This window comes from Simochromis diagramma, unplaced genomic scaffold (assembly GCF_900408965.1).
Source record: "Simochromis diagramma unplaced genomic scaffold, fSimDia1.1 OVJJ01000602.1, whole genome shotgun sequence".
In the NCBI taxonomy this organism is placed as follows: Eukaryota; Metazoa; Chordata; class Actinopteri; order Cichliformes; family Cichlidae; genus Simochromis; species Simochromis diagramma.
The window spans coordinates 10601423-10626752 of record NW_024387040.1 but is presented as its reverse complement, the minus strand read 5'-3'; the positions used below and the strand labels follow the sequence as shown (position 1 = coordinate 10626752).

General features: G+C 40.9%; 3 protein-coding genes across 6 annotated transcripts; 1 reads left to right on the top strand and 2 right to left on the bottom strand.

Moving 5' to 3' along the window:
- Window positions 1-960: 960 nt before the first annotated feature.
- On the bottom strand, window positions 961-9501 carry cdk13 (cyclin-dependent kinase 13). Its single transcript, XM_040043735.1, has 14 exons — window positions 7305-9501; window positions 6501-7067; window positions 6253-6411; window positions 6003-6142; window positions 5675-5845; window positions 5379-5568; window positions 5198-5254; window positions 4969-5070; window positions 4788-4865; window positions 4423-4539; window positions 4190-4321; window positions 3907-4103; window positions 2696-3190; window positions 961-2464 (listed from the first exon to the last, which is right to left on the bottom strand). The coding sequence occupies exons 1-14, from the start codon at window positions 8450-8452 to the stop codon at window positions 1764-1766; spliced, it is 4254 nt and encodes a 1417-aa protein (XP_039899669.1). The 5' UTR covers window positions 8453-9501; the 3' UTR covers window positions 961-1763.
- Window positions 9502-10628: 1127 nt separating this feature from the next.
- ralaa (v-ral simian leukemia viral oncogene homolog Aa (ras related)) lies at window positions 10629-17147 on the bottom strand. 2 transcript variants are annotated; one of them, XM_040043741.1, is made up of 5 exons: window positions 17034-17147; window positions 14574-14819; window positions 14264-14472; window positions 13855-14029; window positions 10629-13741 (listed from the first exon to the last, which is right to left on the bottom strand). In XM_040043741.1, the coding sequence occupies exons 2-5, from the start codon at window positions 14685-14687 to the stop codon at window positions 13619-13621; spliced, it is 621 nt and encodes a 206-aa protein (XP_039899675.1). In that variant the 5' UTR covers window positions 14688-14819; window positions 17034-17147; the 3' UTR covers window positions 10629-13618. The 2 variants fall into 2 exon arrangements, with proteins under 2 accessions (XP_039899675.1, XP_039899676.1); XM_040043742.1 differs by having other exon boundaries at window positions 14574-14691.
- zgc:111976 (uncharacterized protein LOC553663 homolog) lies at window positions 17143-24485 on the top strand. Of its 3 annotated transcripts, XM_040043736.1 has the most exons (17): window positions 17345-17462; window positions 17620-17711; window positions 18913-18988; window positions 19077-19131; window positions 19252-19378; window positions 19464-19492; window positions 19635-19706; window positions 19800-19874; window positions 20063-20139; window positions 20553-20615; window positions 20723-20834; window positions 20959-21083; window positions 21189-21295; window positions 21425-21623; window positions 21734-21829; window positions 22920-23022; window positions 23765-24485. In XM_040043736.1, the coding sequence occupies exons 1-17, from the start codon at window positions 17456-17458 to the stop codon at window positions 24030-24032; spliced, it is 1683 nt and encodes a 560-aa protein (XP_039899670.1). In that variant the 5' UTR covers window positions 17345-17455; the 3' UTR covers window positions 24033-24485. The 3 variants fall into 3 exon arrangements, with proteins under 3 accessions (XP_039899672.1, XP_039899670.1, XP_039899671.1); XM_040043738.1 differs by lacking the exons at window positions 17345-17462; window positions 17620-17711 and adding an exon at window positions 17143-17249; XM_040043737.1 differs by lacking the exon at window positions 17620-17711 and having other exon boundaries at window positions 17351-17462.
- The last annotated feature ends 845 nt before the right edge of the window (window positions 24486-25330 follow it).

Sequence of the window (25330 nt, the reverse complement as noted above, 5' to 3'; positions counted from 1 at the left end):
CGTTTTTCAAGCTGGACATCAGCATAATTCACTAAAACTGACTACCGTAAGTGATTTGTTTCTGTAGCTTTCCCGTCTCCATCTTTTAAAACTGTACTCACTGTTGTTTCAATCATGTCCCTGGAAAAAAAAAAAAAAAAAATGCTGCCACTCTGACTGAAGCTACCATAAACTTTCAGCAATCCATCATCCACGCCATATTAAGCACAGATCAGACGCCATCCACGTTGCGAATTAGATTTGCAGAAGAGAACTCCTTTGAGATAATCACTTTCTCATCACCAGCAATGAACGTGTGGCAAATTCAGATGTGGATATGATGGGTAAAACAGGCCAGATGTGCAAGCGCAGTCCCCTCCCCCTCACCAAAATCTATTAGAATTCTGTTGTTGCTTTTATCCGAGTGCAACAAGAGTTAACTGACAGCAGCAAAAAGTTTTATCAAAGCTGATATTAGTAGGGAGCATTCAGCAGGACAGGTTAGTTTCTTTAAGAAACCGTTTTCTTAGCGCTTGAAGATTAAATCTGCTGGGAGCCATCATCTTGGAGAACATTTTCTTTCTTCCTGACAGTCGTGCTGCTCTGTATCTGTGCTCCAACATTGTGCCGCCAGCAGCACAAGTGAGTGCTGCACCTTCTTAGCCGCGTCGCTCTTGATAAAGTCTCTCACGGTTTAAATGACAAAAATTCGAAATACAGGAGCTTCCATTATACTGAATTGCACAGGGTGCTTGCTGAGGCAAAAAATACCAAATGTTCAAAGTGTCAAAATTTGGTGTTAAGCTAAAGGTCCAACAGTTTAGTAAGGGTGAGTGTACATGTCAATGGTTGTAGTGCAATGAACACACTCTAGGTGAGTGTGTGTTTCTGGCATGACACTGCCATCCAGTGGTGTGCTCTGTGAAGTCACCACACCACTGTGAGAACAACTAGTGTTTTCAGTAATGTAACAGACGACAATACCGTCGGCATTTCTTTAATAAACATTTGCCAAAGGTGGAGGAGGAGGGTGGTTGACAAATCATTTTAGTACAAAAGAAAAAAAAAAACAGGAAAAAAAAGAAGACATTGTTTTCTTTTCAAACTCCGATTATGCTTCTTTGTTTTGCTTGTGATTTTATAACACCTACTGGCAAAAAAAGGCATGTGGAATTCAAACAGCCTTTCTCCATGAAGCTGGATCAGATTTGGTGCATTCGTCCGAGAGGTTACTACTCCTTATTCTCTCAATTAGCTTGTTGTGCTCATGACTAATCTGACCCAAATGGGCCACCACTGTTTGAAGATAATCTTGACAATAGAAAAAGGAGGACAACATTACTTATGGGTTATATTCCTAATTGTGCAGATGGAGCACATCATCCATTTCCTTTCATAACCAAAAATAGTTTCCGCCTACTTCACTCAGTAGTGCAAAACATTAATACTAGTCTGCTCTGAAGCAATTACAGAGAGGCTAAGGTAGAGTTTTAAAATTTACCCAGCCTGATAAATGTACACTCAAAAAGATCAGAGTTTAATTTAAAAGACAGCAGAATAGATTACAAAAAAAATATGAAAATGGTATGAGCAATAAAAGCTCCTCCGGTGTTAACTGTCCTTCTGCAACGTATTCCACATTCCAGACTGAGGAGGAATACAACGCCTTATACAGATTTAAGTTATTAAAAACTTAATGTGCATCTCCAGATCCATCTAATCTGGTCTAAGAGGCTTCAGGGTCAACCCTTTCACCCATAGTCACTTTACATATTTCCAGTCTTTCAGAAAGGCAGCCCTCGGCCTCTGATTGTTGCCGTCGAGTTCACATGTGGGACAAAGCCAAGGGGTAGTGGTGGAGCCCCGACTTGAGAGGGGGAGCCCCAGGGTTGTCCTGGTGCTGGGATGGGTGGTGGAGGAGGTACACCATCCTTTCTTGCCATGGCATGGTTGTAAAGGTGGATAGCACTGGGGTTAGACTGTCCCTCCACAGGTAAAGGGCTGTGATTGTACTCAAAACGGTGGTCCTTGTCCCCAGTGAAAACCATACTGCTGGGTCCAGAAGCTCCGGCACTTGGAGGGAATGGGTCGGGGTGGGCTGGAGCAAGAGCCCCAGGAGCAGTAGAGGAGCTGGCAGCCTGTCCAGGCCCACTAAACACTTCTCTCAGAGTGTGAGGTGGCAAGCCCCCACCCAACATATGACCCATGTAGCTTTCCCCAAACCCTGCAGGTGTAAAAGGTGGAGGAGGTGGATGGCTGTATTCGCCACCGTATCCAGAACCTTCTGCAGTGGGCAGAGGTGGATAGTCTGGCTCTGGGGGTCTCCCTCCGTCACCTGCACCTGCAGATGCAATAGGGGGGGCATGGCCTGTCTTGGGCTCAGGTGGTGGCTGCCGGTAGTCAAGGTCAGCATGTGGAGGTGGCTCCGGAGGCTCTGGTGGTCTCTGGTCTGGGGGCAGGATGGACACCCCACTTACATCAGACACTGAAAACACAGTTGCACAATGTATTATATTGCACATGTATAATATTAGTTCACTTTTTGATGATCAGCTAATAAAAAACTCTGATTATTTTCATTTTTAAAGCAAAATCAGAAAAAATATTTCTGCTGGTCTGACAAGATATTTGACCTTCAGTGGTATAAAAGTTAAAGAAAAAGTATTTGTCAATCTACTGAGGTACACAGACACAGTGTGTTCAGAAGGCAGCTCACCCGGTGAGACTGGACTGGGCTCAGGAGGCTGTTTAACCTCTGGAGGTAGAAGCGGTGCTGCAGCTCCAGCAGAGTTGGTGCTCTCTACTCCTTCTCCACCATCGACTGGTTCCTGCCTTTGTGTATGCTGAGCCTGGAGGAGCTGAGCTAGCAGCATAGTCATGGCTGTCTGTGTGGCAGCTGCAGCCTCGCCTTCTGGAATATTTGACGGAGCAGACATCGGGGGCGAAGGAGGTTTGGGCATTGGAGGAGTACGGGGTACTCCTGCTGGGGCTGTGGGTGGGGGAGGCTTGGCAGTTGCGGGCTGAAGAGGAGGCTCAGCTGGGTCAGTGGGAGCTAAGGCTTTAGAGAGCTGCTGTAATGTCTCTTGGTTGACCTTTGAGCTCATGGACTGGACAAACTGGGCTGTGCTGACTGCACTCTTTGGCTGCCCTAAGAAGTTCAGGAGAACTGCCAGCTGTTCCTGGGTTAACTGTGAGTTTGCTCCCTTTGGGTCTGTAGGAAGACAAACGACAAGATTGAGCAGAAGTCATAACACTGATAATATCCTGAATGAAATATATGAAAGTAAAAGTTCCTTTAACAACTTCTGGCCATATCATATTTATAAAAAAGGCTTTTGTTTAAAATAACTTCATTTTGGGAAACAGCCGTATATTATAACCTTGCATGGCAAGTTCTATCCTTTTTTAAATACATAAATCTAATCGATGACATATTTACTTTTCCCAAGTGAAGAGAATGGAAATATCAGTCTGCAAGATTCATTACTAGAGCAAGAACCAAGAGTCACATATATATATATATATATTTTTTTTTTTTTTTTTTTCTGTGGAAGGAAATTACAATATGAGCATAAGTGAGTTTGGTTCAGTGTGTTGTCTAGCAACACGGATCTTTTAAATACTTCAGAGAAGAAGGCAGATTAGTGAATAAATGAATGACTGAGCTACATTCCGGATGTAATGGCTATTTAACCGAACAGTGACCTCCAGTTTACCCCCTAGTTAAAGCATGTTAGTCTGGTGAAAGCTGTAATGTTTTAAAAAGCTCATTTCCATACATTACCTCACAGCTCAGAGGTAACAAGTTGATTTTTAAATACATCAGACTATCCGAGTTTACTTTTAGCTCATGAAACTAAGGTATGAAATGAAACCAAGTGTAAGACGACAACACCTTAAATAAATAAAAGCAGTCGTCAAACTCACCTAGCAGAGCAGAAGCAGCTGCATTCTGGGCTTTGATGGCTCCGGGGGCAGACAAACCCTGCGGCGTGTTACTGCGACTGTCATCAAGGCCCAGCTCTTTGCGGGGTGCCTTTGGAGCTGCCAGTTCTTCCGGCATCTGCTTCTGTCGCCTGCGTTTCTTACTCCACAGCTCATGACAGTCCTGCCAAAGTGGGAGACTAGAGAAGTGGAGAAAGTAAAAGATCTGATGAGCACAGCAACACTACAGGATGAACATGATGATGGAACATGAACCCAAACGTACTCTGGTGGAGGCATCTTGTCTGGATCTACATCCTTGAGAAACTCGCTGCCCAACGCCTGTTCAGCTGTGCAGCGTTTGCTGGGGTCCAGATTGAGCATGTGGTCAAAAAGATCGAGGGCAGCTGGAGGGATGCTGAACAGCAGCAAAAGCACAGGAACATGTTTAAAATAAATGCTGTAAGGCCAAATTCCACAGATACGACTTACAATAAGAAAAAGTAAACATCAACTTACAAAGCAAACTCCTCTCGTAGTCGTCGCCGGTACTGCTTCTTTGGTTTCATGGTGTTGAAGAAGGGAAGCTTTATGACATCTGGCCAGACTGCAGGACAGGGGCTGCCACATATGCGGCTAAAAAAAACAGAAAGGCATTTTTTCTAAAAAGTACAGTAAAGAGCAGAGGTAAAATATTACATCTGTGTACAGCAGAGCTCACTTCTTTCCTCTTTCAACCACCAATGTGTGATGGAAATATGAGGAGAATAAAATGTGAGGAGAAATAAATGTATTTCTTTAATTTCAAAGCTCACAGGAAGGAAACGATATCTGTGGCCCTGTGTGAGAGCCAGTCATGGTTTAGGAATTTAGGCTATGCTTACCTAATAAGCTCTAACTGGGCAAGCTCCTGGTTAGCTTGAAAGATTGGCTTCTTTGTGAACAGCTCGCCAAGAATGCATCTTTAATAGACAAAATAACACAATTCATGACACACATATGCCACCTTTCAGATATTCTTATTATTAAATGTTTATGATTAACAATAAAAGTATCAGCACTTACCCACAGCTCCATACATCAATAGCAGGTGTGTACCTCTCTTCTCCCAGAAGTAACTCTGGGGGACGGTACCATAGTGTGATCACTTTATTGGTATATGGCCGACTGAAAATACAAAAACAAAGACAACATCTGTTTATTAGTATCAAAATCACACCCAAAAGATACCGGTAATGATAAATGAGTATCTTACATAAGGTAAGATTCAGAAATAGAATGTATGAGGGCTCACCTCTCTTCAGAGTTATACAGCCGAGCAAGACCAAAGTCTGCAAGCTTTATTTGACCTCTGAGTAGAAGGGAAAAAAAGAAAAGAAAAACACTGCTTAAAGCGTACTTGAAAGCATCCTTAGCAAGGTTTTAAAACATGAAGCACTAAGTTCTTGTAAATGGGTAAAAAAAGGCAATCTTACTTGTTATTGAGCAGAATATTGGAGCACTTAATGTCTCTATGAAGAAAGTTCTTCTTGTGGCAGTAATCGAGTCCCTCCAGCAACTGTCGCATGAAAGACTTTATGTGGCTCTCATTAAAATGAACGAGACCAGACTCAAGCAAACCCATCAGGTCGTGATCCATGTACTCAAATACAAGATAAAAAGCACCTGAGACAAAAGGGAAAGAAAGAATTTTAAAGAATAAATAAATATCTTTTAAACTATTTTTAAAATTCCACTAAGTATCATAAATATTCACAAAAATATAAATTACCTTTATCATTCTTGAAGTCTAGAGCATCCTCTTTGTCTGTGACAATCTCCTTCATGTTGATAATACTTTTATGGTTCAGTTGACGTAAAATTTTAATCTCTCTGATGGCTGTAATTGGGAAGCCTTCCTTTTCATTGTCAAGTCGAACCTTCTTCAATGCCACCATTTCAGCTAACAGACAACAGAAAGAAATACATAAAACAGATCTTTATGACAATGTTGACTTGTATGTCAAACAAAAACTGCACTTTCTGAAGAATACACTATGAATCAGTGCCAAAGTTGGTGTAGAGGAATTAGGAGAATATTAATCTTCAGTAAAACTTACCGGTGTCTTTATCTTTAGCTTTGTACACTTGACCGTAGGTTCCTTCCCCTGTGATTCCAATGATCTCGAACTTGTCAACACAACGTTTTCCCCAGTCTATGGCAATTTCCTTAATTTCACCATATCTCGGACCACAGATTCTGGCAATTAAAAATGTAATTTTACATTGAAATAATAGTAAGCACACGGAAAACAGCAGCAACAGCACAAAACAAAACGTGATTTAGCACTATATACATCAAGAACATACTTAGGTCTTCGGCGAATTGTTTGGGACTTCTTGTCATCAGATGGGCTCTGGGTAGAATCTGTGCTTCCAGGAAGTTCAGGGGGCAGAGGCAAGTCTGTTAAAAGCTGACGAGCCTTTTTCTCTGACTTTTTCTTCCCTGAGAGTGAGCTGTCTTTCAAGCTGCAAAAATGTTGAAAGAGCATTAGCATACTGAAACAGTCTGATCATATCTACAGAGTACAAACATTTCCTGGTCAGCACATCCATACCTTTCTCCTTTGTCCATGTGCTCAATAACTGTTTGGGGTAATGGCAGCAATGGGAGGGTAGACATGGCTTGACCTGTGGTACGTTCCTTTTCTTTGCCTTGGCCAGAGGCTGGTGCTTTCCTCTTGTCCCGATGTATAGAGTCATCCTTGCCCTTTACATCCCTGTCCCTGCTGGTCTGGTGCTCTGTTGTCTTCTTGGATGACCTCTCTGAGGGTGACTGAGGCTGGGTTGATGTGGGAGTTCGGGGTCCCTTCTCCGGTTGAGGTGGAGAAGGAGGGCGACCCTTTCTGGAGTTGTGATTCGATTTAGGGCTGGGCTGATGAGCGGCCGAGGAACCCTTGGTGGGAGTCGATGTATTGCTCGAATTCTTGGCCTTAGCAGCTGCTTCTGCAGCTTTAGCCTTTTTCTGCTTACTGAGTTCAGCAGCAAGGCTAGTTTTGAAGGTGAGCGTGCTTGGTGAAAGACTAGATGGCCGACTACGGGAACGAGAGTGGCGGTGTCGGCTGCGAGAACGTGAATGCCTTGAAGTTGAATATGGACTTCTACTGCGTGACCTAGCAGATCGCCTGGAAAGGAAATGATGAGAACAGCATGTTCAGTTGGTACATCAAAAGCACTTATAATTCAAGGTATTTCAGTCAGATTAGCAACTGCAGTGACACATGCAAGTTGTTTTTTGTTTTTTTTTTAATGAAAAATGAAACAGTGCAGCCTTATTATAACAAATCTAATAAAGTCACCACACCAACAGAGCATGTGCAACAAATTAAACATGTTCAATTAGCTGCGTAATAACAACTCACCTGACATCAGGACTTGGGCTCAAGGACTTCCTATATGGACTCCGTGATCGCCTCCGGTTACCATAAGGACTTGAGCCAAACTCTCCTTGTTCATAAGGACTGTGCCGACCGTAACTCGGAGACCTGCGCCAGTTCACTGGGCTCACAGGTGATCTCTTCCTTTTGTTGCTCGAGTATGAACTGGGTGACTTGGGGGCACCGTACGACCCATACATGTCTGCATCCCGGCTGTAATATGTGGAACTGGGAGAAAGTCTTTTGCTCCCATAAGTTGGACTTCTTCTAGATATCAGCTGGTTATAACCGCCAGGAGACTGGTAGTTATATGAATATGATGTCCCATAGGGACTTTCTGATTTAAAACCAGGACTTCTCCTGTATGCCCTGAGGTCCTCACGATCATCTCTGTAAGACTGTGGAGCATCTCTGTATGCAGATGGGGGCTCTTTATCAGATCTTGTTTTACTTCTGTGCCTTTTTGAATCCCTTTTATCAGCAGATTGTGAGGACTGGGATGTAGATGTCCTTTTGCCATTCCTGTCACTGCTCCTTGTAGTGTCTCTGTGATTTTTAGAGCCACTCAGGCTTCCTCCACTCCTGGCTTTTGAGGAGTCCCTCTCCCGACTGTGACGGTCTTTTTTCTTACTTAGCTCCTTCTCTTGCCTGCTTCTCTCAGATGGTCCTCTTGTTTTCTCGTCCTTGCTGAGGCTTACTGCCTCCCGCTCTCTGGGGTGACTTCTGTCTGGGGATGCTGGTCCATTATAGTCAACAAAGTCAACATCGCTAAGTCGGTCCGCTGTGAGACTCTCAGCATGGGGGTCAAGTTTAGGAGAGGGGCTCCCAGAAAAACGCTCTGACTGGGAGCTCACGTCATCGTACTCCACCAGTGTCCGAAGTTCAACATCTTTCTCAAAAGCACTTCTTCGATCATTGTCAGGGTCTTCTATTGTACCGGTATGCCACAAGCCTCTTTCCTTGGGTTGCCTGCGTTTCTTTCTTCTAGAAGCCGATGAGCGTCTCTTCTCACGGTGCCTGTCTCGCTGAGCGGCACCGCTCCCCGGTTTGCTACGCCTGTCCTGCCTGCTAGCATTTCTCTGTGCAGAGGGGCTCCGTCCCCGACCCTCGCGAAGCACCTCCGAATTAGGCATTTATCTCCCAAATAAATGCTACCACCACGCTAAGAATAATATATTCTCCAATTTACCAAAGCTATGTCCCTTGGTGTGTCGTGGAACAAAACATTGGGCTAGCTATGGTGACAGGCTAGTCAGCTAACGTAACAGCAAAATCACAGGTAGACAGCCAGCTAGCTAGCTAGCTTAACGTTAGCATTACAAAGCTAGTACAGTTCAGATTGAAGATAAAGTGAGTTAGTTCAGAGGGAAATTAATGACACTTAGTGCCAGCACACTCCGGCTCATATCAAATTCACAAAATGATTCTTGGTTACAGAGCCATACGATACTCAACCATTGTGTTCCAGGACGGACATCTCCCAGATTTATCAGCTAATGCTAGTCGGTTTAGCCAGCTAGTATTAACTGGCTAACTGTACTCGGCTACACAGTCGCATTCCGTTTCATGGTAAAAGCACAGGCCTAAAGCCTCTCTAAATTTAAGATCCACTTCTTCTAAAACGTTATCGTCTGTGCGAGCATGTAAATCCATTTACCGAATAGTGTTAAAATGTAAGTAGTCAACTCCGTCTCCTTCTCACAAACTTCTTGCCCTCCATCACACTCCGGTGTGCAACAAGGAAGTGAACAGCACGCGAGTTGGCCGGATAGTCCGCGGCTAACCAGCTAGCCGCTAGCAACTTAGCCAGCTAGCTTCTCCTTGTGTGGAGTTCAAGACAACTCAGTCAACATGCAAGAAAACAATGCCATTCAAAAACACGCCTGCGTCCACGTATCTTGCTGGACTGCTACCTCAGCTGATTGCAGCATTACCCGAAAGTAGCAAAACCTCTGCGTTAAATAGCTCAAAAAAATCTCTGAATGTGTTTATATTAATATAACTTTGTTCCCAGTACAGCTAACGGTACAGCTCACCCGGGCCCAGGCTGCTTTCAAACTACAGGCCTTGTGCGTCGCTGTCAACCAATGGCACTCGTATTCGTAATCCATTGGTAACGTCACAGCGAAAGGGAAACCCCTACCATCAAAAAACCACCACATAATATGATATGAAAATGCGATATTAACCAGAGTGTACAGGAGATGGTTATTTTCTACGTATCCAGTAAATGGAACTACAGGTTACGTCTTTCCATTGATTACAATAAGACCAGATGCTGCCACCACGCGCCGTTAATCACAGTTAATCTGTTCCTCATTCCTCAGTTTAAATGATTAATTATTACTATACAGAATATGGTCATTTGTCAAGGGAATGATTGGAAAATTAAGAAGTTAAATTTAAGTATTAAAAACAAAACAGATTTTCTTTTTATTAAAGAAAAAAACTTTCCAAACCTACCTGGCCTCGGGAAAAAGTAAATACCCCTTAAACCTAGTAACCTATTGGGCCACCTTTGGGTGCAAGAACTGCAGTCAAGCATTTACAATAACTGTCAATGAGTCTCACACATCAAAGGAATTTCGGCCCACTTTTCTTTGCAGAAGAACTTTTCACATATGGTCAGGTAGGTTTGGATAACCTTTACCGTTAATAAATGAAATCATTTACCAACTGCATTTTGTATTTACTCAGGATATTTTTTTTAATAATATTAGAAGATGATCTGACTGGCAATGCACAAGCTCAATCTACACCTTAATTTGCTCACTATTGTACAATAACATTTCAAATTCTGTGTGTGCGCATAGATACATTTATATGCAAAACTAAAATACCTTACAAATTACAACATCATTCATCGCAGACACGGTGTAACACGAGAAAGATACCTAAAAGCTAAAGCAATTTTTTACTTTTTTCTCTAAACCAAATGCACAAGCTGAAATTGTGACAAATATATTTATTTACCTGTTTTTATTGTTATTTATCCAACAAAGACACCAATAAATGTTACTTTTCCATTTTCTGGCAAGTTTTTTTGTGGTGTGTTTTTATGGACATGTCTTGCCATTTTCCTGGCAATACAGGCCTGCTGAAAGACTTCATGAGTTTCTAAGGAGCTTAGAAAGAACCTAGACACTTCAAGAGCTTGTTTTATGACCTTAAGATAGTGCTTTTCCTCTAAGAAAGATCAGGGTAAGGAGATATATGTATAAACATGGGTAATCTCTAACACAGCACTTCAAAGTTCACCTGTCCAGTGCAAAAAACAATAAACGTATCACACAGAACATACACAAAGTGTTATTAGTAATGTCCACTTTATTTGCCATTTCCAAACTCACAAAAAAATGAATTGAAATGTAAGCATCACCTCTTGTATTCACAAACAGATAGGCTACATTAGTGGTTATGTTAAAAATAAGTAAACATGAAGGAAACATTTAACTGATGGCATACATACAACCATCCAATCAATTACATAGATACCTATAGATTTCTTTTTTTACTCCAAGGGTATAGAAAAGGCAAAACAAGTTATCTGAATACCCAGTAGGACAGTTCGCTCATAGCGTTCACACAAACATCTGTTTTAGTATTTCACTGAAATTTTTCGGGCTATCAAGTCTATTAAATTAATATGTGGAAACAAAGTAACAGCAGTAGAATGATTATGAATGATGTCTGCTTGAATAAACAAAAACCCACAACAAACAACTGAAACAAGAAAGACTTTGTTTAGCCAGTGTTATAGTATGCAAGCATTACGGTAGTCACTTTATGTAGGGCAGCTTCTGTAATCCTCAACAATGAAGACACAATGCGGTTAATGTAATAATCTCAAGCTAAAGAAGGAGAGTAATAATAAACTGGGATCTTTATGCTCATTCCAGTTTCTGTGCGTGCCACTTTAACTTTCAGGGCGTTTCAATCATTATGTGGTGTACTGGAGTTTAGCCCTTAGGACATATATTAGACTAAACTGCTTACCGATCAGTTTGATGCCACCTCACGTTACTGTTTTAAAGTCCAACTCCTCCTACTATGTGCTTTGCTGTAAACATGAGTTGCATGATAAACGCACATTAAAAAGGACAAACAAACAGACAAAAGAAAGCTTCATAGCTGTTGGATGACACACTTTTTTCCAAACTGCAGTCAGATCTCTAAATGGCGCTCCAGCTCAAGTGCTTCTAGTTCTCAATAGTTTCTAGACCCAGTCAGTGTTTTAAACTGTTTCCAAGTTTCACATTTCCTCTTTGCAATTACAGCAAACATTTTGCATAGACTCCAGTGTTGGGCACGTTATTGGTTGTGGCAATCTTTTAGTGTAAATGGTGAGCAGCTTATTAAGTTAACGATTGGTAGTGAATCAGAGAGAAAAATGGCAACAACCTCAATGTGGCTGTTTAACTTTACTGAAATATTAAAAACAAATAATAAGTTACTAAAAATAAATTATATTGTTCACAAGAAAAGAAAAGAAAAGGCTCAGTCATAAATTAAGAAACAAGGGGCAGTTTTCACAGTGTATTTTGGTCTATGCATTCTCAATTTGCCAATTTCTATACACTGTTTCAACCTTTGCCTCTAAAATGCCATCTACAAGATAAAATGAACACATTCGGCATGTTACTACAGCACTGTAACACAGGGTAGCCTTGCACAAAACGTAGCAAAGTAGAACGCCAGTGACCTCTAAACTCTGCAAATCATTGGCAGTCTAAGATTACAGGCAAACAGGATGAGTATGAGGGGATGTTTCACATTCACAATGGACAGAGAGGCAACAGTGACGCACTGCACAAGAATTACTAAAGCCCTCATAACCTTGCATTTCTTTCCCCAGGCGAATCAGACCGAAATCTCGACGCTTCCCGACACTCCTTTTGACTTTTGCAAAGACTGTAGTACTTACTTTTGATGCTCGTTACAGCAAGCTGTCATTCACTTCAAATAATAAGTGGGCACTTGTTTGTACTAGCTAGCGTTTTTCTTTGGCGACTAAAACTTTTTTTGGACAAGTATCACCTCACGTCTATGCAGCCTGCAGTCTCGTTTTCATTTCATGCCTTAAAAATGATCTATTCATTAATTTACCCCAGCTTTCCAATTAAGGACTTTTCCATTTAACAAAAGGAAAAAGGAGATACAAGTTTGCAGATTAAATGTCAGGAAAAATTATAAATGAAAAAAGACATTTTTTACATGTTACAATGTGTTTCTTTGTTTTTAAAATTAAGATGTGTCAGCATGTAAGGGATGTAGTGTTATGGAATCACCTTTTATCTGAGCACCAGGGATTCCTTTATCGCAAAAAAGACAATGCCAAGTGAGGTAAAACTTCTGACATGTTAGAATTGAAAAAGAGTTCAAGTGTTGCAAAATCCCTCACAGATTCAAGGGTAACGATTAATGTCCATTGTGCATTTGAGAAGACTCAAAAGTCTGTGGGGTAAGGGGAGAGATTAGTGGAAACATTAGTGCGCTTATCTTACACTGGGTGATATGATAGAGGAGAAGAAGAAGGGAAATGTTTGACGTCACGACTAAAAAGAAGTATACATAACTGTACAACGTAGTAAAACTGAGGTGTAAAACGACAAATAGGAATGGCATCAAATTTTGTCTCGAGCTTTGATAATGAAACTTTTTTTTCTAATTGAAATGTTTCATAGGCTCAGTGCAATGTTCATCTCCTCTGTGGCTCTTGATGAACTCTGGGTTGACGCTACACTGCCGAGTCTGTTAACTAACCCTTCTTACCAAAGATGGTGGATTAATTAAAAGGGATTGGGGCTTTCCAGTACTGAGCTCCAGTTACATCTTCCCTGTTTAAACCTTGGCGCTTAGACTTTCATTTAAATCTTTTTTTAAACTTGCACTGCACAGCTCTCTTAATATGTGTGTTACACACACACACACACACGTCAGACTTTACAATGAAAAGTTTTGGAACATTTCAGGACTTAGCCTCTCAAGCTTAGGTCTAAATTAAAAACACCACTGAATTATTACACTCTGTAATGTGGGCAGAGTGAGAAAGAGAGAGAGAGTACATAAATTATTTGGAGTGTCAGCACATAAAAAGTTAGAGCTATAAATGGTGTATGAAGCGCCACCTTACTACTTCCTGACACATGGTCAGATGTCCTGTTAACCAGGAACAGAAGGTCATGGTCAGGTATGGGCACAAAATATTAAATTAAATTAAAATTTAAAAAAAAAAAAAAAAAAGCAAAAGTCTGAGAAATGCGTATGTACATAAGCAGCGAGCCTGCTCCCTCTAACGACTATAAAATACAGCATCTCTCTCTAATTCTCTTGGCCAAACTTTTACTTTTCTTCTTCCCGTTTTTCTCTTTGCTGTCCTCCATTTTTCTTGCCCGGATCTCTCTCATTAGGTCGAAAAAAACCTGTTAACAGGAGAACATAAAAAACACAAGTGTTCACATTTCTGTGTTTATGTGTCTGTTTTGCTTGGTGTCAGCATAGGAAGGAATTATTATGTTCAGCAAGTTAAACAAACCTTGTCAACATTGGCACGAGTTTTGGCCGAAGTCTCCACGTAGCACACGCCCCACTGCTCTGCACGTGCCTTTGCCTCATCTGCGCTAACCTGCCGTCGGTCGTCCAAGTCTGACTTATTACCAACCAGGAGAAAGGGCACATTCTCATCCTCCTTCACTCGCAGAATCTGCTCTCTGCAAAAAAAAAAAAAAAAAAACAGGAAATCTCATTCAGCCGTGAATTATGTAAATAAACAGAGCGCTGCATGGTAAATGCACAAAATCCTTACTCATATGAGTCAAGTCAACCTGATGGAAGAAAAACCTTGAGTTGTGATGAAGTATCAAAAAAGCAAAGGAAGAAGAATAGCTTAATTACATCCTAATGGATGGGTAAGTGCTTCATTAAAAGAATCTAAGTGGCTGCACCTGAAGTCTACTGTTGCTGCAAAAGACTCCAGCTCTGTGATGGAAAATACGCAGAGGAAACCCTCGCCACTTCGGAAGTAGTTATCCCGGATGGCTGCGTAGTCCTCTTGCCCGGCTGTATCAAGGATGTCAATTTGCACCTCCTCTCCATCCAGCACCACTTTCTTCCTGTAACTGTCTGCTTTAGTGGGCTCGTAGTCTTCAACAAACTAGAAAACAGAAAGAGATCCATTATGCCAGAGGTTTTTTTTGTTTGTTTTTTATATTAAAACCGGAATTTCAGTTGAGTACTGTGATGTGAGCAGCTCACCTCATCATACATGAACTGGAGTGTAAGAGCTGATTTGCCCACTCCTCCACTGCCAACCATTATCACTTTGTGAAGGGCTAGAGAGTTCTGCCCTTTTGGCTTTGCAGCTGCCATGGCTCTGTGTACCGAGAGATGCAAGTATCAAAGGGAGAAAGTGCAAGATGGCGGGAAGGGATTGTGAAATGTGAGGACTGCAAAAATCAGATCCAAAGACTGCAGGTCCAACAAAGGGCTGAATGATAGTTCCTGTGGAGAATTTAAAAAAGAAAAAGAAAAAAAAAAAGAGAAAGATGTTGCATCATATTTTCCAGTGCCTCCAGGTTCCATTTCTGCATTTTGATTGCACAGTCATCATGGTAATAAATCCCAAACCAATAAAAGGCTTAAAAAGCAGAAACTACGATTAGACTTCAGACGTCGTACAAAAGAATGATTCTCTGTAGCTTAACAAGAATACAGGAAACATTGTCATGACACAAGACTGACGCATTAGAAATGCAAATTTATTTTCATTATAAATTCTGCTCTGAAGCCATTTGCCTGTGCAAATAGCACCTATCCCTTACTGCCTTAAGCAGTATTACTTTCCTCTTTACAAACGCGACCGCAATACCACTTGACCTGTTAACAATTCAGGCCATAAGTATTCAGAAGTAACAGAAATCAGATCACACAAATTGTAAACCTGGCTCTAATTTCCAGCTGTACATTTTGTTTTTACATCTTGGTTAGTTGTGAAACACAAGCTGGAGAAAGCAATAGAAGTGCAAGTTACTACTGGTAGAAATATTACCCCTGGCATAATTTCCTCATACAAGAGACAAGAAATAATTTGCTTGTCCATGCAAAGACATTTACTAATCGATTTTATTTATTAATTTTTCCCTCTCAGATGTCTGAAGGTACACAAAGATTTATGAATATGTTGTTTGAGTCAGTTTTAGGCCTAGTCCAGCAAGGGGATTCCTAACTTCTCCCAAGAAACTAACTCTTTAATTCCTGTGTAAAAACAGTTGTTAAGGTTATACCAAACAAACTGGTCGAAACATGACCCTGACATCACAGATGCACTGGCCAATCTACAACATAGCAAAAGGGTACATTTAATATAATCTTAAACCTCTTTTGCGTGTTGCTAAAATACCGAAACACAAATACCAATTCAGAAAGGCGCCTTGTGGGTGCAGTACTTTTGGCAGCCAAGTGTCACTACAAATACATATTGGAGCCTGAGGACCAAATACTGCTTGTCAATAGCACAGAAAAGGTAACGTTAACTACAAATAAAGCGCACAAATTCCACTAATAGAACAGTTTTAAGTGAACCTGCCCTAAGAAAAGGGAGACAAGTTTTGAAAAGCTGGCAGTACTTTATATGTCTTTGACAACAGTGAATAAAATGTGACACATGATAAAGCCATTGAGTGGCCTCTTTTCCATACTGGACTGTCCAAGAACACTGTGGAAAATGCATACTGTCCAGAAATGTGTGCTCAAGCCCTTTCCTAAAGGCCAACACAAACCCTTTTTTGTGGGTGGGGGGGGATCAGGGATAAGCATGGGGTTGCAGCCAATTCGTCACTACACAAATTAACATAAAAGGTTTATTTACTGCAAGTCAATAGTACTATAAAGAATTGAAGGGATGTTGCTTTACTTTCATCTTTTAAAGCTGCAAACATCTCTTAGCAAGTTGTTTTGAGTGGAAGTGAAAAGGGAACTATTAACGAGTCAGTCGTTCTGGGCTTGGAGAGGCTTTTAACAACAATTTCTAAACAAACCCAAGTCACCTTATGTAAAGACAGGGAGACTGTAGAGACAATACTATGCCTTCAGTTTACAATCATCAGCACAAATGTGGGTGGAAAGTCAATACACCAGTTAGACAAATTAGTCAGCGAGTCATTATTTAGCAAATAAGAAACAAACAAGACGCCACACCATAAGCACACCAAGAATACAAAAAACAAAATACTATACACAAAAAAACTATACATAACATGAACTGAGAAATCAACTATTTAACCAACTATTACAATAAAAGAAACTAGCACAGCAAATGTCAGTATACACGTCCCTAACAACAACGTTAACTTATTAGCAACTTAGCTGGTTAACTGCTGGGCAATGTGGCTAACAAGCTAACTATGCTACCGGGCAGGTAAATGCCACCTGACATCAAAGTAACATTTCAGGATGAAGATAACATCTGAAAGACACGTCTCTAAAAGCGGATATTCTGCAACAGATGTTCGCTCGTTGCTTCCAAACTCAGTAGCTTCCTCGTTAGCGAGGACGAGTGTGGACACACAGAAGGGGGGGTAAAGGGGAAAAAACGGCTAGCGAGCAGCTAATCATAACTAAATGATGCGACGCTAATAAAACTGAAAGACAAGCAGGGTCCGTTGCACCAGTACCATGTCTTGTATTAACACAAATCCAAAAATAAACAGCACTCACCTTGGCAAAAGGTCCGATGAAGCGGAATTTAAGGTGGCGAAACGAAACGACTGAGCTAGCTACTTGTTAGCTCATGGCTAGCTTTCTGGCTAACTCCAGAGACCGGGCTGGTAGCTGTTAGCAGCAGACTGACTGCACGTCCTGTGGGCTTGGCTCCGACTGACAACGCCCGCCTGCCTGGGAGAAGCACACAGCGTCTCACTTTGACTTTAGTGTGTGAGTGTCATATTTTCTTTCAGACAAAAAAAAAAAAATATAGCCCCCGGGTATGGACATATCAGATAATTACCCTCGCAGTTGAGCATACAGTACAATGCAGATTAGGAACAGCGGATGAAAGGTACCACATAACTGATTAACTGGCTAATCCGCATAAATAGTGGCAGGTTTGTTCAAAAGGAGAAGAGTGAAGAGACCTCCACATGCCAGGTATGTTGGTTTGAATATAGTGTTCTCACTAAATAAACACATAATTTAAGTAAAAAATAAAAATAAAAAATGCGCAAATGTAAATAAAACATCTTAAAATGGGAAGAAAGTTTAATTTTAATTTTTCCCATCAATCTCCTGTTTTTCGACGCTTTAGTGATGATGGACAGGGTCACAATTCCAGAGCTGCGTTTGAAGTTTGCAGAGAAGAGTTGGGCTGACACTTTTCAGCTTGTCCGAAGGTGTATGGTGAGGCAGACTTCATTAAATAAAAATGAAAATGCCTCTACTCAAATGGTCTAATTGAATCATTTTAGTTATATGGTTAGGTTTAAAAAAAAAAAAAAAAAAAAAAACTAATTTTACGCAAAAGAGATTACTCATTTTTATTTCTAATTTAAACTAAGACCCCCTCCTTTGTTTTGTTTGGGGTTTAAAGGGGGTACGTTGCGTTATGTGGCTGGTTAGTGCATGGCTCTGCTAATATGATAATGTGGTGTGAACTGGTGTGGCTATCCACTCAGAATGAGATCATTCATCCTAGAACACACACAGCTTTGTTTTTTTTGATCAGCGGTCTTTTTTTCTTCTTCTCTTTTTTTGCATTGACTGGTATCACTTAAGCTACTTGGATTTACTTATCAAGCACCTGGTACAGTGTATGGAGCACAGCCTTCAAATCAAAACAAAGTAGTTTGACTGTGGGTTGTTGGTTATCTTTATGGCATTGGCTTTGATTCCACTATTTAACACCATCCCTTTTGGCCAGACATGCACTACTGCTGGCTTAATTAATTTTCCTTTGCACTATTTATCGATTCTTAAATAGAGGATGTCCCTCTTGTACATGTATATTATTTGGTTAGAGGTTTGAGAGTTCAAGCACTGACATGAGGCAAAAGGGCTGTACTCTGTGCAGTCACTATTATTATTGTTCTATCTGTATGCTGGGCCTCTGTGAGAAGAGAGGGTTGGTTAGTTTTCTTTAGATTTGTCATGGGTGGAGCAGCAGGGTAGATAATACTTTTGGATTAATGTGGAGTGGAGCTTGGCAGTGGTCAGTCTCTGGAGTGTGTTGAAGAAATGTGATTACTTGGTGGTCTGAAGTGATGTGTGGTCCAAAGGGATAAGGCATCTGGGGCTAGTTATCAATTTCTCTTCCAGCAGTGATCTTAAAGAGAACTTGTGAAGAAGTGGGGTTCTTCTTCTTCAAAAAAAAGTACAATAATTTCAAACTCCTAGTTCCAAAACATTTGTTTCATTAAACACACACATCCCAGTATGATGAGCATGCAAATGTCAGTGTTTTCCTTGAGATGGTGTCATGCAGTTTGTGTTGCATGGTGAGATGGGCAGACAGGACCAAAGGCTGTTTGCACAAGACTTTGCTTTTGCCATACAAACAGTCCATTGTTGTTTTCTTTGTCTCTCGCCTTTGTTCCTATAATAGGAGAAATCCAGAGATGAATCCAGATCCCGTAAGCCACTGGAAAGATCCCTGGAAAAACTCCAGGAAGAATCAAACGGTATGTGAGTAACATGTGTTTTTTTTTTTTTTTTTTTTTTTAAGTATTTTTACTTTACATAAGTAAAATGAATCTCGTTATGTTTCAGTGTGCACCATCAACACCACAAAGCTCCGCCTGGAGATTATCGCAAAACAACAAGGGTATAAAACTGACCTCTGTGGCTTTGTTTTTGCTTTTGAGACTCATATCTTTCCTCATCTGTTTTTCTATTAATCTACTGTGATGACACCTTGTTATCCATATGAATCTTTTCTCCCAAGGATGAGTTTTCACTTTGCTGAGGCCACGTGCTATTTATCAGCTGATTTATTCTACGTTGAGGTATTGTTGTTGCCATGTGGTGAAGTGGAGGAGGTGAAGGTGGTCCCTCATGGAGAATCCCCTGTTGTAAGTGGACTGTGCTGTTTCCAGAAAGTCATTAGAACTTCTCACCTTTTGCTAATCATGCTGATAAAATAAAACTGTCTCTTAGCCCAGTGAATCCCTGCTTCAGCTGCTAAGGTAAGGGAATGGATTGCTTTTAAATTTACATTTTGCTTGCAGTAAGCAGTGCCATTATCCACTAAATTTTTTTTAAGAGCATAATGACAGCACTAATGGTTTTAGCTCTATTTGCTGATTGTGCTGCTTTCTGGGTGCCCAGGTCCAAAAACTTTGCCGCCTTCTCCCTGAAGTTACAAGGCCTCTTTGCCCAGTACAACATCCCTGGAGACAAGTGCCTACCTCAGCTTGTCAAATATTCTTTAGCTTTTATAAATCTGAGGCTCTTGTGATCATTTAGCCATGTGTTCCCTTTTTTCTTTTCCAGTGAAATTAAATTAAAATTGTTGGCATCTCTACAGTGTCTTGGGAAAGACTTATGGAAAATCGCTCATTTGCCAAGGTGTGTGACAAAGCAACAACTTTCCAAAAGTCTGTCTGCTTAAAACAAAATGAATCGCTGTTCAGTGCTTCAATTTAAATTTCATAAACTAAAACGCATGTATATGAAATGATCAGGAGAGTAAATAATTGTAGCTCTTCATATAAACTGCAGTTTTTTTGTTTGTTTCTTTTTTTCCCTCTTTTCAGGGAACAAAAGTATTCTGACCCTGAAATGGACTTGATAAACAATGGCAGGATTGGGGATTTAATCATGGGAAAAGAAGGTATAGTTACACTTGTATATTGAATTGGTTGTATTTCAATTATTCAAATTAAATTCTAGATCAAGAGTGTCAAATATAAGGTGCGGGGGCCAGAATTGGCCCAGTAATGACTCCAATCCGGCCCACTGGATGGCTTTGGAAAATGTGAAAGATGTAAAACTTTATTTTCACAAGTTTTACAACTTTCCTTCTGATAAACACCTCCCCCACAGTCAACCACACCACACAAAGTAATGGATAAACAATTAGGTGATGTAAAAGTTTTCACTGTCTATTATAGAAAAGTCATTAAAATTGAAGTTAAATGTGTTTACACTGACAGAAAGGGAAGTGTCACTGGTCTGGCCTAATTAAGAGGAAACTAGGCTGAATTTGGCCCATGGTGTAAAATGAGTTTGACATCCCTGTTCTAGATTGTCCTTTCACCATGCGGTTCTTTATTCCTCCGACCAATGGAACGAAAACTTTGGTGTCAGGTAAGCTTCTGAGTTAAAAACGTGATAAATTGCGTTCTTTCATTCAGTTCATTCAATACAGGTGTCATCGGAGATGTTAAAAGTAATAGATTTTCCTCAAATGACAGACTTGAATCCAGTTGTTCAAGCCGCCCAGGTTACTGTAGTTGTCAGCAATGTGACCCACAAGCTTCAGATGGCATCTGTGGTCCCTCAGCCTCCCCAGCTGGATCCTCAGGGGTATCGGCCTGCTTTCTGATTTTTAATCTCTCACCCAGCGGGACACGTTTCATTTTCCATTTATGAGTGAGTCTGACTGTCACTAGCGTTGGTGTTAATGGAGTACAATTGTGTCCTGGAGCAGTTATCCTGTGTTTGTTCCGCTGAATGAGGTGCCAAATGAAATGCTGCCTGCCTGTTTCCTGCTTAAACTGCAGCCAGCTATGCCCGTGATGCCGTCTTTTGTAAAGAAGCTCAGCCAAATTACAGGTCAGGGAGGCTTTCATGAGTATTGTGTGAAATGGACATGAAACAAAAAGCCTGCTCATTACTGCTGCTCTGTCTCTGATTATTTCCTACATGTGACTGTACCAGATTTTGACCTGCAGTGGGCACCCTTACCCAAGCTTCTCATGAGAGATTCATTAAGCGCAAGCAGCTCCTGGGAGATGACATGCGAAAGCAACATGATTTTTACAGTGGTATGAGGATACTATTTATTATAAGTGGAAAAGGTAAAAGAGGGGTTAGTATTTAATATGTAATTTATGCATTTAAAAAAAAAAAAAAAAAAAAAAAAAAAAAAAAAAGATCAATGTTTATCCATCTAGACTCTTCCTGGTGGTGTGATGCATAGTTATGTATTCCCTGGAGCTGCATGGGATGTGCCTGCCCACAGGGGGGCTGTGGTGGACAGTGTTCCCTTCACCCACCCTGGTCATGTCCCAGCCCTGCTGGAGCTGCTGCGCCACCAGTGTGCCATTAACACCCTGCTGAGGAGCTGTTTCATATTTCACTGTGCCAGTCCAGGTAGGAGTGTTTTTACATTACAAAATCGGTCGACACACAGATGGTGTAAAGTGGGCAGCAAACATTGTTGTGCTTAAAATATGTAATGCTTCATTTATGCATCTTACCAGGTTCAGTTTGTGGCCTGCATTTCGAAGTCCTTCCAGAGTCTGACAGCAGCTTTTCTGTGACCTTCCAGCCACCTGACGCTGACTCCCTGGGTGTTTGTGAGCATTAAGTTCATTTCAAATTTGGGAAAAAAATAGCTGTTTTAAAAGTTTATCCTTTTTAATATATATATTTTTTTACCTATAAAAATAAATAATCAAATGCATATAGGTATAAAGACATGGTCAAGACAACCTGCTGAAGCTCAAACTGAACATCAGAATGGGGAAGAAATATGGTTTAAGTGACTTTTCATTTGGCATGGTAGAACCAATTGGGCTGGTCTGAGTATAAACTGCTGATCTACTGGGAGTTTTTGACATCACCACAGTCAGAATCATGTTTATGGCTAGGTTTGTACACAAATAAGGAAATTTGTCTTGGTGTCAGGGTGCAAAATCTCTAAGTTTTGCAGAGGATGGTCTGGGAAAAGACTGCAGTGAGTGGAAGTTCTCTGGGTGAAAACCCCTTGTTGAGGTCAGAGGAGAATAGCCAGAGTGGTTTGAACTGATAGGAAAGCAATGGTAGCTCAAATAGCCAGTTGTTGCAACCAAGATATGCAGAAGTGCATCTCTGAATGCAGAACACCTTGAAGCAGGTGGGCTAAAGTAGCAGATGATGCATCGGGTGCTGCTCCCGGAAAGCTAAAGTTGCACAATCTCATCAAATTTGGACAATGGAAGATTGTAAAAACATTGCCTGGCCTGAGTTTGCCTGGTCTATTTCTTCTGTGACATTCAGATGGTAGGGTTAGAAAACAACAACTTGAATGCATGGCTCTGATTTCCAGTTTCAGGGTGGTGGGGGTGGTAGTGGAGTAGTGAAGGAGATTTTCTTGACACACTGTGGTCCCCTTAGAATCATTTAAATGTCACAGCCTTCTTGAGTGTTGCTGCTAGCAATGTCCACCAGTGTACCCACCTCCTGATGACTCCTTCCAGCAGGACGAAGTGTCATGCCACAAAGTACAAATAATCTCAGCCTGGTTTCTTGAACGTCATCATATTTCCTGCAGGGTTCGTTTTTTGGCTATAAACATGGTGGTAGATGGGCAAATCAAGTAAAAAAACCTGGTTGTAACATCAGTTTGGGGAAAATGAACAAGTTAAAGGAATGTGGTGTGTAATTTAAACTGATTTGTGCCCACAGTGCTGGTGAATGTATCGAAACCTCACCAGATTACCTGCAGCTTATTTGGAGCAAATACACGTGATCCTTCCATTAATGAATACCTCTCCTCTGTCATCATGAGGTATGTTTTCTGTCTTTAAGAACCATGCTTACATGCAAATGTTGGTGTAAATGTGATTATTATTTACTCACTCAAGTGTGTGTAACAATGTACAGAAATTCTGCATTATGAAGATCTGTGTGCAGCAGAGTAACTCAATGTAGTTTATTATGCTGATTCATTCATCAGCTACCTGAACAGTGTCTAAACTTTACAGCTTTAACTAGCATAACAAATGTGAACACATGATTACATGATCATTACATGGTAGAATTACAGTAACTCTTTCTCAACCACTAGTACTCATCCTACATTTACAAACATGCTACACACGCCAACAAAAAAGATGCTCTTAATTAAGAGGTTAAACTGTGTGTTCAACACAATGCTTGGCTAACATACCAGCAGCTTCCTTGCTGTTTGTGTTACAACTATAGATTAAACTCTCTTCAGTATGTGTCTTCATCACATTCTCCCGATTCCTCTGCGTTTACATTCTCCCACCGAGCTGCTGCACTTAACCTTTACAGCGCCTGTGTCCCACTGACGTCTCTACTAACACATTGTGACCTTGCACATTTATTTACCTGTGATTTGCTTTCTGTTTAAAGTTCCTGCATGCTTTTATTAAGAATATAGATATCTGGTAGCAGACTGTTTCAACAACTGGGTTGTAAGAGGAGGGGATTTGTCTTGTTGCCGTACTGAATTTTAGCTCCACTCCTTCTAGGAACTTTCAGTTGTTTTGTTTTTCTCCACTCAGCTGTATGTCCATCCCTGAGACAATGAGGATGCTATACAACAAGCTCGAGGACATCACCTCTGTCCCACTTTCTCCCAGCTGCTCGGCCACCACAGAGGCTGAAAATGACCATTCAGCTCACTCGAGTACAGCTGTGGGCGACACCAGCAGAGCTTTGGCCACTTTCTCCCAAAGTGCAGCTATGCCAAAGGACGGCTTCAGTGTTGCTGATTTAGCACGTTCTGCCCTGACTGTAGCCAAATCTGAATCTATTCTTGAAATAAATTAAAGTCCCTCCGCCTCCTCTTACCCACCACCCCTTGTAGACACGTTTCAACACAGGGTGGACAACAGGCACAGCTGATCTAAACGTGCATCCACAGCCTTTATGAAAACTCTCACGGGTTAAATCAGCCATAAATATGGACCATAATAACGGGTATTTGTTTTCCGTTATCAGTTAGAGATGCTAATGTGTAACTGCAGAAGGCTGTGTTTGAGTAATTCAGAGTTTATAATCGCATCCATCTCCTGCAGGATGCTTAAATGTCACTTACTATGCATTCCAGCGTGGCAGAGATTACTGGCTGTAAAGATCTGAGGTCTGACATCTGACCTCAGACAGCCAAGAGCCCAGTTGATTGGTACCATGTGAGCCAATCAAACATTGTTAAAGTACATAATGCACTCTTGATGTTTTGTAAGACTCCACACATTTAAAAAATAAAGAAAAAAAAATAGCTTTGGTGTCGCATATGATTCAGCTCTCAAATGCATTCTCTCTAAACCACAATTTAGTTTTTGCTTTATTTTTTTTCTTTGGTGTAAATTAGGTTTTGTACAATAAGAGTGACATTTGGCGTGAAAATGTAGGAGTGGAAGACCGATGTGGAATGGAAACTCGGCAGTGAGAAATCTCTTGGTTGCTGCTGAGCACAGTAGTGCTTTTTCTGCGCGGAAGCCAACACGGTTACCAATATAGCACAAATGTGAGTAGTCTGTAAAGAATTAGAAATATTTGCATTCTAACAAAGGGAGGAAATTTAACTTTTTTTTCACATTCCAAAAGAAATGTTTGAGACAAAACTCATTGGTGCAATGTTCAACTAAATCCTGAAGACCTACTGGCGATGTGCATTTAGAAAGGAATTTAACATGTATTAAGAATACGAAGTCAACTGGCAACAGCAGACAACTGGTTTTGTCCCGTGTCTGTACTTCTGCATATCCAATGACCTGTACGGCTGCTATTCATAGAAACATTGTAACATGTGGTTAAACCGCTCTCTTTTTTTCAGTGGGCTTCTGTTCTCCGAATATATCAGCGATTATGTGTCCTCACTTCTAACTGGACGGGCATAAATCTGTTGAAGTCGCACCTGGTAGTAATGAGGAGTAGATTCCTTGGACTGTGATTCTTTTCTGTCTTCTTCGTGTACAGTTGGCAAACTCCATGTGTGCAAAAATGTTTAAAATGAGCGAGCTATTGAAAATAGGTAGAAATGCTGTACTTAAATGTTCCTAAAGCGCAGTTTTGGGCTGTTGTACGCTTTTATTTTATTTATTTATTTATTTTAACCTCCACAT

What these genes read in the sequence shown, in the direction of transcription:
- zgc:111976 (XM_040043736.1), top strand. An exon ending in AACGAAAACTTTGGTGTCAG is followed by an intron (nt 20,616 to 20,722) that starts GTAAGCTTCTGA and finishes CTCAAATGACAG; the next exon opens with ACTTGAATCCAGTTGTTCAA. An exon ending in CTCTCCTCTGTCATCATGAG is followed by an intron (nt 23,023 to 23,764) that starts GTATGTTTTCTG and finishes TTCTCCACTCAG; the next exon opens with CTGTATGTCCATCCCTGAGA.
- ralaa (XM_040043741.1), bottom strand. Translation starts at nt 14,687, where the DNA reads ATGGCAGCTGCAAAGCCAAAAGGGCAGAACTCTCTAGCCCTTCACAAA. An exon ending in TCCAGTTCATGTATGATGAG is followed by an intron (nt 14,473 to 14,573) that starts GTGAGCTGCTCA and finishes TCTGTTTTCTAG; the next exon opens with TTTGTTGAAGACTACGAGCC. An exon ending in GCAGCAACAGTAGACTTCAG is followed by an intron (nt 14,030 to 14,263) that starts GTGCAGCCACTT and finishes TTTTTTTTGCAG; the next exon opens with AGAGCAGATTCTGCGAGTGA.
- cdk13 (XM_040043735.1), bottom strand. Translation starts at nt 8,452, where the DNA reads ATGCCTAATTCGGAGGTGCTTCGCGAGGGTCGGGGACGGAGCCCCTCT. An exon ending in AGACTTCAAGAATGATAAAG is followed by an intron (nt 5,569 to 5,674) that starts GTAATTTATATT and finishes CTTTTGTCTCAG; the next exon opens with GTGCTTTTTATCTTGTATTT. An exon ending in ATTGATGTATGGAGCTGTGG is followed by an intron (nt 4,866 to 4,968) that starts GTAAGTGCTGAT and finishes TGTCTATTAAAG; the next exon opens with ATGCATTCTTGGCGAGCTGT.